This window comes from Aspergillus fischeri, genomic scaffold (genome assembly GCF_000149645.3).
Source record: "Aspergillus fischeri NRRL 181 1099437636263 genomic scaffold, whole genome shotgun sequence".
NCBI classification, from domain to species: domain Eukaryota; kingdom Fungi; phylum Ascomycota; class Eurotiomycetes; order Eurotiales; family Aspergillaceae; genus Aspergillus; species Aspergillus fischeri.
The window spans coordinates 203,428-221,681 of NW_001509763.1; the positions used below are offsets into that span (position 1 = coordinate 203,428).

An 18,254-nucleotide genomic window follows, 5' to 3' on the forward strand; every position below is an offset into this window, starting at 1 on the left:
CGTGAAAGATCTGAGAAGAGACCTTTTGGATACTCTTCCCCTATGAATTCTATCAAGGTGTGTACTCATCATCATGGGTCATTAAGGTCGAGAAGAAATATATCATAAAGCAACGTTGGATGGCACTGTGCCAAGGGGTATCTGCCTGTCCACCGCGTCCAAAGGAGGTGTTACCATAGACTCGTCCTGCTTTCCGGTAACCAAATCGGCGTTCTGATTTTTAGGACCGGCCGTTTCAATATCAAGTTTTTCCAGGAAAGCGAGATGCTCCGCGGGCAGCGAATTAACAAAATCTGGGCCAGGGCTGGGCCATGTATAATCCACCCATTGCGGGCCAAGAATGGACCGGATGTCTTGAGCCAGGGACAAAATGCGACTGCGACGTGACTTGGACCAAGCACGGTCGGTGATGACTCCTTCAGACGGCGTGAGAATGGCTGGCACTTGGGATGCGGTAGGTATAGCAGCGGCCTGAGCATGTTCGCTGGTGTCTTCCTCGTCATCCTGGTTCTCCAGTCCATCGACAATGCTGCGCCAAACGCGCAATGTCTCGTTCAGTTCCTCTATGTTGCTTACACCCATCACGCTGACGCCTAGCCGCTCGCCCGTTCCCATGTGGGCGACAGAGAGGAATCCCGGATCAGCGCCGGGGGACCGCGCAAGAGGCGGACCTAGAGCCCCAGCCTTAGCACCGTCGTGAAGCCACGACTCGAGAGCGAAGCGGATCGCAATCACTTCGAGTTTCTCTCCTTGAGCATCGGCCCACTCGCTCACACCGCGAATGGCTTTCCGAAGACCGTCTGGAGCGGGGTGAAAATCGCCCATGCTTCCAATGGGCACACCCTTCCGCCGTAGAAGGCCCATCCCTAATGGCGACGCATTGGGAATCACGTCCACGCCGGCGGCCACTAGCCGAGGGAGACCCTGGGTCAGCAGTCGGGTATTCTGGAGCGTGAAATTGGCGTACGACTGCACCGCGTCGAGCGGCTCGCCTGTCTCGCGCAAGACCAATTCTGCAAGGTTGTACAGTACATCCACAGGGTATCCCGATATGCCAACGTAGTGAATAGCGCCTTCGGTATCGCGGATGCGGCGCAACTCTCGAATCGCCTCGATGACCTGCTCGGGGCTCACGAATTCAACGTCATGGCAGTAGACCACGTCCAAGTAATCGGTATGGAGGCGGCGCAAACTGCGCTTCACGCTGTACCTCACCCATTTCGGAGAATAGTCAAAGGAAGAGGCTGCCACTCGGCCCACTTTGGTGAGCAATCGGTATGTATGACGGGGAAAATTGGAGCGAACGTAATCAGTAGCCAGAGCACGACCGAGAAGCTCCTCGGCTGGGCCGTAATATGGGGACGTATCGAAAGCGCGGACACCATTCGAGAGAGCACGATGAACAAGTTCCGTCGTGGGGAGGGCGTATGGATCCTGGTTGTACTGAGAATTGAAGGTCGCGGTGCCCATAATGAGTGGGGGAAGATGCGCCGACAGAGGGACAGAGGGACGCCCCATGATTGCGATTGCCACTTGTAAGCAATTCACAGAGTTTTTTGAGGTAAGAAGAGCAATGCGCTGCAATCTTCACTGACGAGACTATCAACAAGCCAGTGTTCAGTCGTGGAGATAAAAAGAAAGAAATCCTTGTTCGGAGGGGGGCGAAGGCGAGCCATCTGGAATTAATTTCTAACCCATGGGGCGGATGCCCACCTTAGAGGGAATGGCGCCATGGGCTGGGTCCGATTAGTGTTGCTTTAGATCAGCCCAATGAACTTCATGGCCGATCGACCATGCATAATCGATCGGATCTAGAATGATCAGAGGTTGGGAGATCCTGGAAGATGGACGATGGAAGACTTCTACTAGCAGTATTGATTGAAGGTACCTGAGATGGGATCGATCAATCGATCGATCCCAAGGCGGTGGTGAGAGAACGCCGAGAAAAGCTAAAAACGAACTCCCAACAACACTCTTTACACCTCTATACGCTTCTCCTACTATTAAAGATGACAGGAGATATTCCCTGAACTATAACTATTCTGTCATTGTCTGGGTAGGCAGTATATGACGATTGCTGAAATTATATAAAGCTGGAGGCTGGGTGGACTTTATTGCCCAAGGGAAGAGAATAGACAAAAGCAGACCGTCACCACATGGTGTACTATGGTACATTTGTTGATTCATTCCATGAATTAGGCAAGGTAGAGTGGAGAAAAATTGCGATAGACAGGGGGAAAGGACAGCATCTGCTCAGAGAAGAGACGAACTCTCCGTGACTCAGAAATAACTGTTTCCCTTGTATCCCGCTCCTCGAGAATAATATACACAAACGGGAACAAACCCGTGCAGGAGCAGAATAAAACACACGGGCGAGAAAAACAATAGGTTGAGAGCGAGGTGGTGTACAACATGATGCGACGGCATCTTTCGCTCCAACCGTGCCATGCAATGAACATCGAAGTAGTCAATGCAAAGGGCAGGGGTCTATATTGTCTCCAATACCAACATTGGAAGCCACCAAACAAAACGCCTTGCTATGCCGAAGAGCTGAAAGGAGAACGATGAAAAAAAGCAGAAAGCGACGTCGGATCGTAGTCCGTCCCAACTCAACAATCAATCTCTCCATTCCGCGAATTGACAGCGGGTCGGGTCGGATTCGAGAGCGCATAGCCTCGTGGGTAGAAGTCGAACACACTCAAACTCGACATTTTTCAAATTCCGGCGAAACAGAAAAAAAAAAAACAAAATCACCGGTCCTTGTACACCTTGGGATTCCAGCCTTCCCGGAGTTCTTTCTCCTGTGCGGCTTTGCGCTCCGCTTGTCGGATCTCCATCTCGATTCTCTCGCGAGCGCGCAAGATTTTGCTCTGCAGATAGAAGCTGCCGCCCTTTTGGGGATCATTCAGATCAAACAGCTTCTTGAACCGCTCCATCACCTGTTCCAGATTCGTTTCTCCGCCGGCCGGTGGCTTGACGTTGAGAATCTTGCAAGCCTCATCGAGTGTCAAGCCGGAAGATGCAAACGTGCTTGAGCTTCCTCCCTTTCCCTTATTTGCCTGGGCGTATTTGGACGATGCGGAGGCCTGCTTGTAAGCTTCTGCGAAGGCTCGACCGAATACTCGAGCGCCCGTGACGACGACCTGGGTAAGAATACGGTGGGCCTATGAAGTAGCAGAGGAGTCAGCTAGTTGCGCCTGCTGGTGATGAAGAGACTGAAGCCTGATTCTATGGGAACGGGGATAAGGTTGTTGAGAAAAGAACTCACCATGTCGGAGGAAGTAGGGAAGCAAAGGAAGATCAGAGTCGGAAAAGATCAAAGGTACTGAAGCACCTAGATCGAAGAGAGAATACTCAATAAGAAAAGAAGTAGAAGGAAGCTAACCGGTCAAACGTAAATAGCTATCCGGTCGTGAAGAGACTGGGGGATGAGGGTTGAATGGATGATGGATGGCGCTGGACAACCGGAGAATCGCAGATGGAACCTGAAGCCAGACGCTGAACGGCAAAAATTTCGGCGGCGGAATTGGTCCAGTCGCGATTCATTATTGTCGGCTTCGGCCAGTGACAGGACAGCTGAAGAACGCCATTATCGTATGGTCAGTCCAGTAGATAACTGCATACAGTTAAATCTTGATATTATTTGTACTATCAAACTATTTCGATCTTAAAAATACTAACTAATCCTTATTATTTCTCGTATACTACTCTAAGATATCGCCCTGGTATCCTCTTTGGGACAAGCAGTCACATGTCCCGATAACCATGAGCAAAAGGCTTCAAAGTGTCCGCGGATCTCAACCTGTTTCCCCCGCAGTCGATGATCTGCCTGCCTGCAACCCTTTCGGTTATTGGAGAGCTTTTCTTCTCATCCTACGTATTATCGGTTTTTCCCCTTCTCTTCTCCTTTCTCTCCCCTCCTCTTCTTCGCGATCGCACTGCCCGCAATGCTCTTGATGGATGATGCATGTGACCTCTCTGTTGGATGGCAGCACTCGGTACGTGACACAACTGTAATCCATCGCTACCTTACTCCCCCGAGCGAGGAAGAAACAACATGGGTCCGGTTCGATTGAAGAGTATACAGGAGATGCTGATGCTGTGGTAGAAGATATTCCGTGGATAGATTCCATGGCCCCGTCATACGCGCAGGATCATGGCTTACAGCCTGATTCTCAGCCACCAACGGTTGCTGCTTTTTCGCCCACTACCATTTCAGGCTCATCCTTGACGTCCAGACAACGTTCCAGCATAATCGTACATCGCAAATCTCCCCTTCTTGTGGCTACACCTCCGGCCATCACTCGAGCTCTGGCCTATTCTCATCCTTTTATACTTCCTTTGAATAAACTCGCCGGCTTGCTCACGTGGACAACGGACGACCCATGGCAAAGCTTCCTTCTCGTGGCGGGATTTTGGACGGTGGTCCTGTACAGCGATGCGATTATTCTTTGGGGCGGTCCGATGTTGGTCGTAGTCGGGTTAATCCTAGGCATGTATTGGAGACGCTTTTCTCCGTTATCGACGGCGGCATTCACGGGCGAGAAACGACAGCACCAAAAGAGTGCCTCTGAGGGTTCTTCGCATCAGCATGAGACTTTGGATGAGATTGTCGAGACATTGAGAACTTTCACCACTCGGTGCAACATACTCCTGGAGCCTCTCCTTGAGCTTACGGATTTCCTATCGACCCAGAGAACGGCGACTTCTGCAACTACAAGACCCGCTCTCACTACTATGTTCATACGAATTCTTTTTGTGACTCCCATCTGGATCGCATTGACCCTTCCGCCCTTTTACATAATCACAACTCGCCGTGTTGCCATGACTATAGGCACCATCATTCTTACCTATCACTCTCGACCAGCAAGAGTATCACGAGTCATTTTATGGAGATCTTTGACTGTTCGCCGAATATGTTCCATGATTACTGGTCTTTCATTTTCTTTAAATGCCAATAAACCGCAGTCCCTCTGGGCTCAGAGCCACGGTCATGCTGCAACCATTGCAACGAGGCGGCGAGGGGATTCCTCCGGCGTTCGCTTCACTTTTGTACTCTATGAGAATCAACGCCGGTGGCTCGGAATTGGATGGACATACTCTCTGTTTCCCTCTGAGCGTGCTGCATGGACCGACGAACATCTGAACCCAGCCCCGTCCAAGGATGACTTTGAGCTCCCCCATGTACAGGCTGGGAATGCCAAGTGGCGCTGGGTCGAGGGCAGTGAGTGGCGTATTGAAGGAGCTGACGATACGAACAGCAAGGCAGATGGTAAAGCAGCGGATGGTGGAGGATGGATCTACTATGATAACAAGGTGAGACCGCACCTCCGTCCGTGACAATTGACCCCTATTTAACTGTCATTGTGACATTATAGTGGAATGATGGCCGTCGTGGGCAAGATGGTTGGGATCGTTATACTCGTCGTCGGAAGTGGTGCCGCGACGCTGAACTTGTCGAGATACCACAAGCGACTGAAAACACGCCGGCTACGGCCAAGTCTAGTTTAACACAGGCGTTGGATAATCAGAGGGAGTCGGGGAACATTGACGCTTCAACAGTCGATACCGATACCGTGAGTCTCGCCCCGTCAGCCTCCTCCAAGGCGCGGAAAAGACGTTGGTTCGGGGGTTCGAAACCTGTAAGCGACAAAGCCAGTAGCTCTTCCTTTGCGCTACCAGCCTCCACCAATACATCTTCCGTGGACGCTGGAAAAATAACCTCTACCACCAGTTACAGCCCATCGGGAACCCCCGTCTCGAGACCGATTGACATTGCGCACTCTCGGAAGCCATCGAACTATTCCGGCAACGCAAGTCATGGCAGTATGGGCCGAGACAGCAGCGTTGCGGGGAGTGTCTCGCACAGTGACAGTGCCAGCATTCGAGATAAGGAAATTGTCCACGCTCAAGATCGTCTAGACCGCTGGGGTACTCGAGCTACAGGTGGTATTGAGCGAGCGGAGCGAGAACTGGGGCTGGGTGACGAGGTCAATATGGGGTTGAGTTAATCGTTCAGTCTCTTAGCCAGGGCAATCCGCGAAAGAGTCCGGGGAGTTTCATGGAGCAGTGTCAAGTGGCAGCCCTTTTTTCATCCAGTTTTCGGTTTCGACTCAGCAAATAGGGTTACTTTTCCGAGTGTATATTAACATTCAGAAGCATATATTATTTCTGGCATCATCCACGTTTCGAACAAATTCTGAGGATACTTCAGATTTTTTTCAAGAATGGTTCTCGGACAAGCATCCGGCAAAACGAGTATGGTCATTCACAATATATATATCGCCGATAGTTACGCAAGTGTCGTAGCCTTTTGAGGGTAATTTCGAATCATGCACGTACGTTTCACAGAAGTAAGCTCTGGCATCGTCGGCATCGCCCAGTGTATGACTCGAGTCACAGCCAACGATGCAACCTGACCTTCATTTCTCACAGCTTCAGTAATGCAGACTGCTAGCAGTTAGGCAATATGGGCCAATCGTGACCTTTCGACATCATCAGATGGACACTGTCAGTCACGTTAGGATTAAATCCCATTTCAGGTGTTCCAAAACGTCGAGCCAATGCAACTTTTCTCCCGTCCAGAGGATATTCAGTAGTTCCTTTGCGCGCTTAACATTCCCAATACCGAAATTAACTTCCAGTTGAGTCAATGATCGCATAATTAGTTCTCGCTCTATCGTCTCTTCGCACTCGCATCCTGTGATGAAGAGTGGAAAAGTAAGCGCGGAATACTCGCAGTGGTCGTCGAGTGGCGATGAACGAATAGTTCTGAGACAACGCTCTACTGCCCCCCGTTTTGATAATGATATGAAAGAAGTCCAAATCGAGGATGCTCTTTGCGTGAGCCCCCGCATCATCCTTTCTAGCGTGGAATGGAGATAAATGTATGCAGCGTTGCAGAAACATTCCGCTACCATGTGCAGACGGGTGAGGTTCTCTTCTGTTGTCCCCTTAGGTATAATGTACGATGGTAGAAATTTTGTCCAATTACGAAGCGACTCGTCGCTGTACAGTATCAGCATGCGTTCAAACGTTTTGTAAGGGGGCTAGCACTGACATTGTATGGATTTCCAAGCCTAGGGCAACTGGGTCAGCGCAAAGAAGAGGCAGATCCGCAATCCTTGCACACAGCTTGATAATTCTCTCAGTGTAGCCGATGTATATGTCGAGCCTGGTAATCTCTGCATGATTTAGGTCCGACAAGGCCGCGGTGATCAGCCTGGGGTTCGTCAATTTTGCCAAATTTTGCCCGTATAGAAAACTGAGTTGAAAGTTAGCTCGGTCCCTGCAATCTCGTGTCAAACTGCCATCATTACTTACAGTCCTCGCAGAAAATGAGCCGTGTCTTGGCTGAGGGAGTCGAATCCACCGCGAGATAGTATCAGTTTTCCTAATGCATGCAGATGCACCGTCCACTGCCTCACGCTTCCACGTACTATCTCAAACTTGCAAAGAAGAGCAACCGAGAGAAGAGCGTCCTCGGGAAATTTATCGGCGGAACGCTCAGTAAGTGCGGTCCGAACGCCTCTCATTGTTTGAATGTAGTAATCCGCTGCTGCAGTTTGGGCGCACACGCTATCACTTGTACGGTTCGCGAGATGTATGGCAGACAGCGCGCATAGAGCGTTCATTAGAAGGGGAGAGGAGTGGGCTCGAGGAATGAGCAATGATCGCAATGGATTTTCTTCGTTTTCCAAGTTCGCCAACAGTTTGGACCCTCGTTCCACATAATATTGGAGGTAAAGCGTCTCGAGGGCAGTCAAATGACTGGTGTATCCAAAAGGCTTGGTGATCACACCAGACCTGTCATTGTGAGTAGCAGTAACAGACTTTTCGGTATCGTTTCTGTTGTCAGCGATCCTCCAGCCAACTTCCAACCAGCAGGTTTCATCGGCATCGTACTTCGACATTGATGGACATGATGTATTCAGAGAGTTTGACGGAAACGAGGTCAAATTGGGAGATGGACGGTCTTGGGAGGATCCATCTGAGCCAACGGACGCAGAATGAGAGCGACTGATCTTGCGTCGCTTTGATAGTCCAACTTGTTGAAAGACTTGTGCGCCTGGATCGAGAGGCTTTGCCCACACCGAGCCATATCCTTCGCAGCTGAGCCCTAACCTGGCGCAATTCTGGCAGCTAGTTTTAGATATCAGTCACGCTAGTCACAAGTATTTGAGAAGATATTATTTGTTACCCAGGCTTAGCTTCATCACAGCGCTTTCGGCGCCTTTTGCAGGTCAGACAACCTGACCGAGTCCACTTCCCACCCTCCCTTTTGCATCTCTTTCTCGACGGTATTGAGCTTTCGCTTCTCAGCGAGAACTCGTTATACGTGGTAGTAAATTGAGTCATTTCAACCTGTACGAAAAAGGAACAAGGCCAACAGATAATACTGCGGCCTTGTATACTAAACCGATAAGCGATTATCACGCTTATCAGACCGAGGTGCGGAGTAAGAGGAGTAATGAATGGTCACGTCGACAGTTGAATCAACGGAATGATGGCTTACTGTGTCACCACATGGAAACATGGCAGACATGCTATTGAGCAAAAGATATATCGCACAGGAACAATGAGGGTCAATCTGCTGGTTGGAGAAGTAGTGGAGAAGGAGAAGAGGCAAATCGTGCGCTAGTCCTGATATGGCAAGAGATACGCTGTACTATCTAATCGGTATCATCAATATTTCATGTTCCCCTCATCAACCATCCTACGGATATCCTTCTACGGAGAAAGGTAGATGTCTATTTTCAAATTAGACCTATGGCCTCCAAAAGTGTTAGAGGTTATCTTTCTGCGAGGCTGAAAGCTCCCTTGATCATTGAGTAATAGCTCTGGGCCCGCTTGAATCGTTCGAATATGAATCCTCCATTTAGCATTAGTTGAATGAACAATGTATTTTTTCGGCAGGCCTTGTTATCCAAATATTGCTGACGGACATCTAAAACTATTTCTCATATGTCGATCTTGTCATGATCAATCTGAATCCGACTCTGGTCCTATACTTCTGTCTGTGATGTGCACTCTGCGCAACTACCTTAGTATCTACCGTTAATCGCTATCGGAGGCCCCACCGAAAAGTGGTAGGAGCTTATCCAGCTTATCCCAAAATGGCATGTCCATCCAGAACGTGGAGAAAGACTGGCACAAAGATCATATCCATTGATTTGCGGAGGGTAGATATAGGCAAACCGTTTCTTCACATAACTAATCCTACAACTGACAGGAAGAAGATAACAATTGGTGGAGGTCAGCTTCTGTGCACACTATAGGCACACTATATAAGCACCGTCTCGTCTCTCTTTTCTCTCTTTTCTCTCCAGTCCCTTCTTACACGCTCATCTCTGAACTCGAGGGGTTTCAGTAATACATACCACCAACTGCGTAGTATACGAACCTAAGTCTCCGCAATATGCTGGCATCTCAGAGCTCTCCTTCGACCACCTCGGTCAACCTCCATCCCTTCGATCCAATTACTCCAGAAGAGATCAAACTTGCCGTTCGCATACTCGAAGCTGCCTTTCCTGGTGTGCCTCTTCGCTATAAGCGAGTTGATCTGCAGGAGCCCGTCAAGAAAGATGTCATTGCATATATCGAGGCGGATAGATTACGGAAACCTTTGCCTCAGAAACCCCCTCGTCTTTTATTTTCCTACTTTCACCGTTTGGACAGTGGTGTCTTCCACAAGGCCCTGTTAAATGCTGACAGCAAGTCGGTAATCCATATCAAGGAGCTCCCCGCACATGTGCAAGTGAGTAGATCATTCCTCTTTCCCTTTCCAGAATCCGCCTGTTTTGATAGCTGATTGCTTCACTATATAGGGACCTATTGATGTAGACGAGGTGACTGAGATTGAGGCACTCTGCATGCGGCACCCTGCGGTACTGGCAGAAATCGAGAAACTCAAGCTGCCGCCAGGAATGGCAGTCTGCAATGATCCGTGGATGTATGGCTCGGACAGCCCCAATGAAACGAGACGGCTCTTCCAATGCTTTATGTACATGGTTGAAGTGGACCACCCAGAGAACAACCATTACTCTTTACCATGCAAGTTCTCTCCCGTCTTCGATGCTATCACCCGGGAGCTGGTCCGCATGGACTATCTTCCTGGCGGCGCAGACACAAAAGTAATGGAGACACAACCGTGGAGACCTGTTAAAACAATTCAATATGCTCATGATCTTCTGGACGAGCCACTGAGAAATGACCTTAAACCCTACATCGTCCAGCAACCTGAGGGGGCATCCTTCTCAGTTGACGGAAACTTTGTGTATTGGCAGAAATGGCGATTCAGAGTCGGCTTCAACAACCGGGAGGGACTGGTGCTCTACAATATCACATACGACAATCGCAACGTCTTCTACCGGCTTTCGGTCTCAGAGATGACGGTTCCCTACGGAGGTGAGCTGACCATGACACCAAGAGTAAGAGCACTTTACTGATCATCTGGATTGCATCAGATCCTCGGGCCCCTTATCACCGGAAACAGGCTTTTGATGTTGGAGATGTTGGTTTTGGTCTCAATGCTAACCAGTTGACGCTTGGATGCGATTGTCTGGGTCACATCAAATATTTTGATGGCTATCGAACGGATTCAAAAGGTAATCCCGTTCATTTGAAAAACATCATTTGCATGCATGAACAGGACAATGGTCTTCAACACAAACACACCAACTACCGATCGGGCGCTGCGACTGTGGTGCGAAACCGCCAGCTGGTCCTTCAAATGATTTGCACTGTTGCAAATTACGAGTACATCTTTGCATACATCTTTGACCAAGCTGCAAATGTTGAACTTGAGGTCCGAGCCACCGGTATCTTATCGACCGTTCCGTTTGACAATGAGAATGGCGAAACAGTCGCTTGGGGCACAAACATCGGTCCTGGAGTCATGGCTCCTTTCCATCAACACATGTTTTCTCTGCGGATTGATCCGGCCATAGATGGTTTCAGGAATACCGTCTACTATGAGGACAGCGTACCACTCCCTGAAGACGAGAAGAATCCTTACCTTGTTGGCTATACTACTGAGCAGACCGTCATCCGCAAGTCCGGCTCAGCCAACACTGACATTAACCGCCATCGAGTATTCAAGATCCGCAACGATAATGTCATCAACCCCGTGACCTATAAACCTGTGGCATACAAACTCCAAACGGCACCTAGCCAGATGCTCCTATTGAGCAAAAACGCAATGGGTTACCGACGGGCCGAGTTCGCCAGTAAACCCATCTGGGTCACCAAGTACAACGATGACGAGCTGTACGCCGCAGGCGAGTTCACCAACCAGAGTAGACGAGCGGAAGGCGTTGAGACCTGGGTACAAAGGAACGACTCGACAGAGAACGAAGATGTGGTTCTATGGCATAGTAAGTTTCCTCGAGCCCTATGGGTCTCACAGCCAGGACTGACCAGTTCGGCAGCGTTCGGTCTCACCCATAACCCCCGTGTCGAAGACTTCCCCGTCATGCCTATGGAGCGAATCAGCGTCATGCTCAAACCCGATGGTTTCTTCACGAAAAATCCGGCCCTGGATGTGCCCCCGTCAACTCAGTCATTCAACAAATCCACCCTCCATCCTGAGCCCGCTCCCATTGCAGCATGCTGCTCCAACGGGGGTGCCAGTACTAAGGCGAAGCTTTACAAGCGCATTGAATAGTTCCATCAATTATCGGGCTGGTTGTTTGATTCCTGGCACTCGGATTCGGTGTTTGAGATGGTTAGATGTAGCATTCTATTGGTGTTGACATTGTTGATTAGCGTCTGGTTCAGAAATCTCATACAAGTCATTTAGTTTGTCAAAGTGTTCAAAGAGCTATTTTGAGATCTTTTTACTAAGAGTAAAGGAGAGATGAGAAGCAAGGTCAAGAACTATCACGCATCATGACATCTATTTTTCATTACCATGTGTCTTCTGATATTAGACATACACAGCTCTCTCGCTCGTCCGAGACCGAAAGAGTTATATAGATCGGAACCATCGTACATCAGACAGTTGCCGTTGCGATCATACATTCCTGCCATACCTTCACCGAGACCACTCACTCCGACTCATGCTTCCCGCCGGTCCTGTATCACCTTTCGGAAAACCAGCTTCCTCCCTGGTCGCCTTCCTTCCTCCCATAACATATGCACGTGATATGATTTCACCATGTGACATTATGTTCCCCGATGCCAAAACCCACAGGGGACAATTCGTTATTTACTCCTTGTTAACGGTGGGGACATGGGCCTTGGGGAGAACGCCGTGGCCCACGTTGTCGATGGCGGCCTGGCGGGCGCCCTTGAGGCCGTACTGGGAGTCAATGCCCTCAATACGGTGGGCGGAGTTGATGTTCTTGACCATGGTGAGCTGCCAGCAGGTAGCGCTTCCCTGGCGGGAGATGATGGTCGAGTAGGCCAGGAAGTACTCCCAGATCTGAGGAACGGAAAGTCCTCCAGTCAGTCGTGCTCAACGTGTATAATGAATTCGTCAAAGGGACTTACTCTAAACCATCTCTTGCCGTACTTGGCCTCGACCTTCTCGCGGTTACCCATCCAGTTGCGGTACCAGCGCCAAAGAGTAGCAGAGTAGTGGACACCAACAGTGTCAACGCTCTTGATTTCAAAGCCAGCGCCCTCCAATTTATCGACGACGAATCCAAGAGGAGTGCTGGCATCGGCTCCGGGGAAGATGTACTTGTTCATAAACAGACCCCATATGAGATCCTCATACTGCCAGGACTTACGGAGACCCGCGATCTGGAGGAAGAACACACCATCATCATCAAGCATGTCGTAGACCTGAGACAGGAAGGAACCGAAGTGGCGGACACCGACGTGCTCTGCCATCTCAAGACAAGTGATCTTCTTGTAACCGCCCTCGACGCGGGGAGCATCACGGTAGTCCAAGCAGAGGATACGGCTTTGAGATTCGGGGATACCGGCGTTGCGGAGACCCTTGTTACCCCAGGCAGTTTGGTTACGACCGAGAGTGATACCGGTGACGTGTGCGCCATAGTGGACTGAAGCAAATTTGGCGAGAGTACCCCAGCCACAACCCAGGTCGAGAAGAGTGTCACCGGGCTTAACATTGATCTTCTCACAGACAACAGCTAGCTTGTTGTCCTGAAGTTCTTCCAAAGTCTCTTCCTTGTTAATATCACTAATGATGCCAGAGGTGTAGATCATCCGAGGGCCCAAGAACCAAGCGTAGAAGTCGTCACCACGGTCATAGTGGTCGCGCACCTGTTCCTCGTCTGCAGACCATTTTAGTCAGAAACCATGAACTTCATTCATCTGTGCAGAATAACCAAGGGAATGCCACTTTACCTTGAGAACGGGAGTGAACCAGCAATTCAGGAATGAAGCCGAAGAGGAAGTGCTTGTAGAGGCCCATGGTGAAGCGGAAGTTAGCCCAGTCGTGTCTGAACTCCAGAGCTTCAAGAGCGTCGACCTTGAAATCAACCTCTCCATTGAAGTACTTTTCGTAGAAGACCTCCATCGGAATCTTGCTCTTGCCGCGGTAGGTGGCACGGTCATGCTCGCTGTGGAAGTGAAGGTAGTGCTCGACGGGGCGACCAGCATACTTGGCCTTCTCATTCTTGCGGGGAGAAATGGAAGAAGCCACGGACCAGAAGGCCATCAGGATGGGGACGGTGGTAAAGATCGCAAAGAAGATAGTGGTGTAGAAACCACCACCGACCTGGCGGGCCAAGTACCACGGAACAAACAGCAGCAGAGAGAAAAGCAGGATGTTGGAGAAACTATCGCTGCCTGCAGCGTCTGCGGGGACGGGAGCATTTTTGATAGCCGGGTACTAAAAGCGTGAAAGAGAAAGTGATTAGCCCATTGCCTTCCATGAAGACGCTCCATAGAGCTCCAAAAGAGCTTCGATGAGCCCGGGCAAATTGTTGTCGGCTCAATTGAGCACCTCAACTTACCGATGTCGTCCGCACACCGCAATCGTCTGCGGGGGTAGTGCAAGAAGCAGGAGGTGTTTCAATGTACTCGAAGTCCTCAGGGGACTCGGGGTGAATTTTCGTCATGGCTGGCTCGACGATTTCGCGGAGAGATTGAGTGGGAGGAAGGAGACCAAGGCAGGTCAGTGTCACAAATCACGACAGATGTTCTGTCGTGATAAGAAAGGGAAAAAAAGATAAATGGAAAGGCGGGGAAAGGAAGAAGCCACAAGGGCAGGAAAGAAAGCAGATCAACAACAATTGATGTTGATGGAGAACAGGAGCAGTCGGGTTGGTTTATCGGTGATGAGGAATTGACGCGGCGCCAACAAGCCTAGTTGGTCTTTACTTAGGTTCCTACCTTAGCAAGTTCGCAGCAGTACTACTAGTACTAGTGGACCTGACGAGCTTGGCTCTCGAGTCCCTGCTCGAATTGATTCTTATTAATAGTACGTAGCTGTCTACCTCCCTAGCTGGTACGTATCAACAAATCCAAGTGGAACCACGCGCGGGATGGTTGTTTCTCCTGAATTGGCGGCGGTGAGCATACGTATACTCCGTACCAGAAGATAACTGAGTATTATTATAATCTCTAGCATGAAGAATCGGCTGCAGGGCAATAGATATTAGTATACTGTAGTCTACTGAGTCCCAGGAACTGAATGAAATTGAAAGTCAATTGCATTGTCATACGCGAGAAAAGCTGGCAATGATCATGCTGTCCGCCCCTCTGTCGTTCGTGGCATAAATTACTCAATAATACTGGGTAGCACGGTTGTGTAACCAGTCGATTTACTCCAGCAATCCGGAATGATCCCCAGGGCCGTAGACAGAGCCACTGTGTAAGATAATACTGAGCGTGATATATAGTGACAATACAAAGTCCCCTCTCCTGACATTGTTAGCAACCGTTGCAAAGCTCGATTCATGTGCCGTACTCCATGTATTATTATCAAGATCATATCCGAGGAGTCCTCGGATGCCGAGAACCCTGGATCGTCCGTCGCTCAATCCAACCAAGGTTGCAGCCAGACCCTGAAACGCGGCAATCTGCGTGAGTGCGTGTCCAATTCTCCCAGTCCCCTTGGCTAATAATATGATTATGCTTTCATAGGATTCATTTCCCAGTCCACTAGATTCCGGACCGATCACCTAGGCCACTTCGATACTGAATGCTTCACGACAAGTTGACCACATTCATACTTACGACGTCCTTCATCCAGCTAAGAGATTTGGAAACAGGTACTTGTTCTGCAAATATGAATGATCGAATTGCTACCTCCTACAGGTGGAAAACTATCCCTAAAAAAGAGCTAAATCATACAAGATACCGGCTGTGAATCGTGAAGCCTCGTAGTGTTATCGATACGCAAAAAGCAAAGGTCAAGAACGCCGCTTCCGTCCCAGTCGGTTTGCCCTACTATAATCTTGCCATTCATTCATGCACGCCGACCATCCCAATCCCTGAAAAGTGAAGACGAGTAGAAAAGTAAAAGACTTCCTTCGAATACTCCTGAACCATGACTCTAGGGTACGTTCGGCGTTGTCCAACCTCAAAGCGTGAGCTGGAAATTCTGCGCCTCTTCATCTTCCCCAAAGGTCGGGAGATTTCTTTCAGCTTCGGCCGCCAGTCGATCCTCCTCGCTATCAAAACAGCCTGCAGCCTTGCAGCGATACCACATCTCCGAACCCAGCGGAGGCATCCCGTACAATTCGATGTATGTTCCAGGCGACAGGACCGACCTCTCCGGAGTAGTTGACGGCTTTCCATGCAATCTGGAGGACACAGCCCGGCCCTTTGAATAGCCCAGGGTAGTCTTGGAGTTGGCAGTGGCCGCAGCGTGACGCATGGAGGACAGATTGCTCGGCACTCGGGGCCTCCTAGATGTCAAGAGAGATGATGCGACTCTGGGTTTCGGCTTTGACATCGCCGCTGGCCTCGCTCGTGCACCCGAGGGCTCAACCCTGGACAGTGCGGCAACTGCATCGCGAGCACGGACAGTAGAGATATTGCTGGTATACTTGGGCTTCGTCATAGCCGATTTAGCACGGCGCACCTCGAGGCGTCGTTTAGGTACCTCTTCCACATGAGGCTCGCTGGGAGGGTCCAATTCCGTCTTGTCCTCGAATCCAATCTCTTCAAGCTGCTTCAAGATCATTTCGTCCACCTTTTTGTCGAACGCAATTGAGTCCTCCTGGAATTTGCGCTGTCGTTTGGTAAGACCATCCTCTCCGACTTGATTGTCTCCGTACACACTTTCCAATCCCAAGGCCAAGTTCTTGGGTTGAAACTGAGGAAATGTCGTGTCATAAGTAATGTCGTCAGGGATATCCGGGAGCTCTACAAGAATGTTAGAGAAGCTAAAACTCTCCGACTCAAGGCCATTACGAGACCGATGTGCATCTCACCTTTCGGTTTGGGGGGCATATATTCAATATCGGGCACGTCATCCTGGCTCTCTTCACCCTGTACCTCAATCTTGGGCTGGTCAACTAGTGGCGAGAATTTCCTGATCTTCTGGGTAGAGGTTCTCTTGTTCGTCTTCTCTGGCTTGATAGTGCCTGCCGGCGCTGCTGGGGTCTGTAAGCCTCTCGCCTTTGCATTGGTCGTTTTCATGCCAAGAGGTGCACGATTGCGAGGTTCTATTGCCAGTGTTTCGTTAGCCTTCTCGATCCTCTCGCTGGGGTCTCTCTCCTGCATACCCAGCGGAGTGACAAAGGCATCCTTGGCGGGTTTTGTGTTCTCCTTTTGCTTGCCAGCAGCCTTTACTGTTTTCTTTCCAAACGCCAAAGGGTCATTTTCATCGTTCAAAGGCACCTTGAAGGGTGTTTTCGGTGCGCGGGCTCCCGGGGTTCGCGGTTGCGACTGCTTCACGCCATGGTTCAAGGGTTTAGCTGCAGCGACAGTCTGGTGAGTATGCACCAGGTTTTCCTGGTCACGAAGAGCCAGCATGGCAATGTATGGTTTTCAATGATACTCATTCAAGTCGGAATGGGCGTGTATGCGTCGTGGTGACCATAAGTCGCTAGCTAAGGTAGTCTAAGCTAAGGTAGTTCTAGATGCAGGACGCATCTAGTTGTTTTTTCTTGGCGGTTGCCCGTGGAGACGAGACTGGCTTTCCCTGGGACGAGCCGGAAGGAACCTTTGGGAAATGGCAGGTGGCCTGAGTGCCTCAGGCAGAAAGAGTTAACATGTGCCGCTTGGCCCACCAAGGCCCCCCTTGCGCCTCTGGCTGTCAAGCCACAGAACATCAATAATACATAGATAACAGGGGCTAGTCTATTTTTGTCTAGGTGTTTTGTTGGCTGACCGCCAAACGGGTAAGGGAGGCCCTCCACTTCTTAGGCCTTATTATTCCTCTCTTGTGATCTCCAATTCCCAAACCACATCCCTCCAACTCGTACCTCCTTGTTGTCCACTTTTCCACCTGGTTTCTCGCTGAGCGAAAGCCTTTCTGCCTTCAAACCCACTCTACTTTCTCTGATACATAGATTTTGTCGTTGCAAATAAGTTATTTCGTTGCCAAAATGGATAAGATCAAGGAGGTAAGCTTCTCCCCTGATCCCTTTCGGCGGGGTAGCTTGAAAGCTGTCGAGAAAACGGAAATGCACCACTTTCCGCCCTTGCTTCATGTACCCTATCTAGGGACAGATCTTCTTGAGTGGAGCATAGGACGAGCAAATACTATAGTTCTGAATAAATGATATTCTAGACGGAAGGGTTGAGACTGACACGGAGATGTTTCTTCTAGAGAATGAACGCCCTCCGCCTCGAGGCTGATGAGGCCCAGAACAAGGTGGAAGAGCTCAAGGCTAAAGTGAAGACCCTGGAGCAAGAGAATTTGGCAAAGGAACAGGAGATCACATCCCTCAACCACCGGAACCAGCTTTTGGAGGGTGAGGTCGAGAAGCTCGAGGCTGCGCTTAAGGAGGCCAAGGAGTCTGCCAACCAGAGTGCTCAGCACGACACTCAGAACGAGGCCCTTCAGAGACGGGTGCAGTTGCTGGAAGAAGAGGCCGAGGAAGCTGACCGGAATTTGCGGGAGACAAACGAGAAGTATGACTCTGCCTTATCCTGCCATATTCACCAAAGGTCGATTTTGCTGACTCTGGGATGCTAGACTTCGCCAAACCGACGTTAAGGCTGGCCATTACGAACGCAAGGTGCAGGCTCTGGAAGCCTCTCGTGATCAGTGGGAGAGCAAGTATGAGGAGATGGCTAAGAAGTATGCTGAGTTGCAGAAGGATCTCCACGACCTGGAGGTCTCTATCAGCAACGTGTAAAGTTAATCTCGCACATCGGCGTAC

The 18,254-nt window shown here is 50.0% G+C and overlaps 7 protein-coding genes across 7 annotated transcripts; 3 read left to right on the forward strand and 4 right to left on the reverse strand.

The window, feature by feature from the left end:
- Positions 1-102: 102 nt before the first annotated feature.
- Positions 103-1,518, reverse strand: NFIA_025120 (D-arabinose 1-dehydrogenase (NAD(P)(+)) ARA2; the record flags this gene model as incomplete). Its single annotated transcript, XM_001261336.1, has 1 exon — positions 103-1,518. One exon carries the CDS (start codon positions 1,516-1,518, stop codon positions 103-105), a length of 1,416 nt encoding a protein of 471 aa, XP_001261337.1.
- A 1,232-nt stretch (positions 1,519-2,750) lies between these two features.
- Positions 2,751-3,271, reverse strand: NFIA_025130 (import motor complex subunit PAM16; the record flags this gene model as incomplete). Its single annotated transcript, XM_001261337.1, has 2 exons — positions 2,751-3,164; positions 3,269-3,271. 2 exons carry the CDS (start codon positions 3,269-3,271, stop codon positions 2,751-2,753), a joined length of 417 nt encoding a protein of 138 aa, XP_001261338.1.
- Positions 3,272-4,923: 1,652 nt separating this feature from the next.
- NFIA_025140 (PEX28-32 family peroxisomal membrane protein) lies at positions 4,924-6,011 on the forward strand (the record flags this gene model as incomplete). Its single annotated transcript, XM_001261338.1, has 2 exons — positions 4,924-5,316; positions 5,379-6,011. The coding sequence occupies 2 exons, from the start codon at positions 4,924-4,926 to the stop codon at positions 6,009-6,011; spliced, it is 1,026 nt and encodes a 341-aa protein (XP_001261339.1).
- Positions 6,012-9,418: 3,407 nt separating this feature from the next.
- On the forward strand, positions 9,419-11,665 carry NFIA_025150 (amine oxidase; the record flags this gene model as incomplete). The annotated part of the gene is made up of 4 exons (XM_001261339.1): positions 9,419-9,757; positions 9,828-10,407; positions 10,467-11,375; positions 11,430-11,665. 4 exons carry the CDS (start codon positions 9,419-9,421, stop codon positions 11,663-11,665), a joined length of 2,064 nt encoding a protein of 687 aa, XP_001261340.1.
- A 543-nt stretch (positions 11,666-12,208) lies between these two features.
- On the reverse strand, positions 12,209-14,033 carry NFIA_025160 (putative cyclopropane-fatty-acyl-phospholipid synthase; the record flags this gene model as incomplete). Its single annotated transcript, XM_001261340.1, has 4 exons — positions 12,209-12,424; positions 12,493-13,244; positions 13,318-13,804; positions 13,929-14,033. 4 exons carry the CDS (start codon positions 14,031-14,033, stop codon positions 12,209-12,211), a joined length of 1,560 nt encoding a protein of 519 aa, XP_001261341.1.
- Positions 14,034-15,499: 1,466 nt separating this feature from the next.
- NFIA_025170 (uncharacterized protein) lies at positions 15,500-16,899 on the reverse strand (the record flags this gene model as incomplete). Its single annotated transcript, XM_001261341.1, has 2 exons — positions 15,500-16,287; positions 16,356-16,899. The coding sequence occupies 2 exons, from the start codon at positions 16,897-16,899 to the stop codon at positions 15,500-15,502; spliced, it is 1,332 nt and encodes a 443-aa protein (XP_001261342.1).
- Positions 16,900-17,474: 575 nt separating this feature from the next.
- NFIA_025180 (tropomyosin) lies at positions 17,475-18,230 on the forward strand (the record flags this gene model as incomplete). The annotated part of the gene is made up of 3 exons (XM_001261342.1): positions 17,475-17,492; positions 17,699-18,003; positions 18,068-18,230. 3 exons carry the CDS (start codon positions 17,475-17,477, stop codon positions 18,228-18,230), a joined length of 486 nt encoding a protein of 161 aa, XP_001261343.1.
- Between the last annotated feature and the right edge of the window lie 24 nt (positions 18,231-18,254).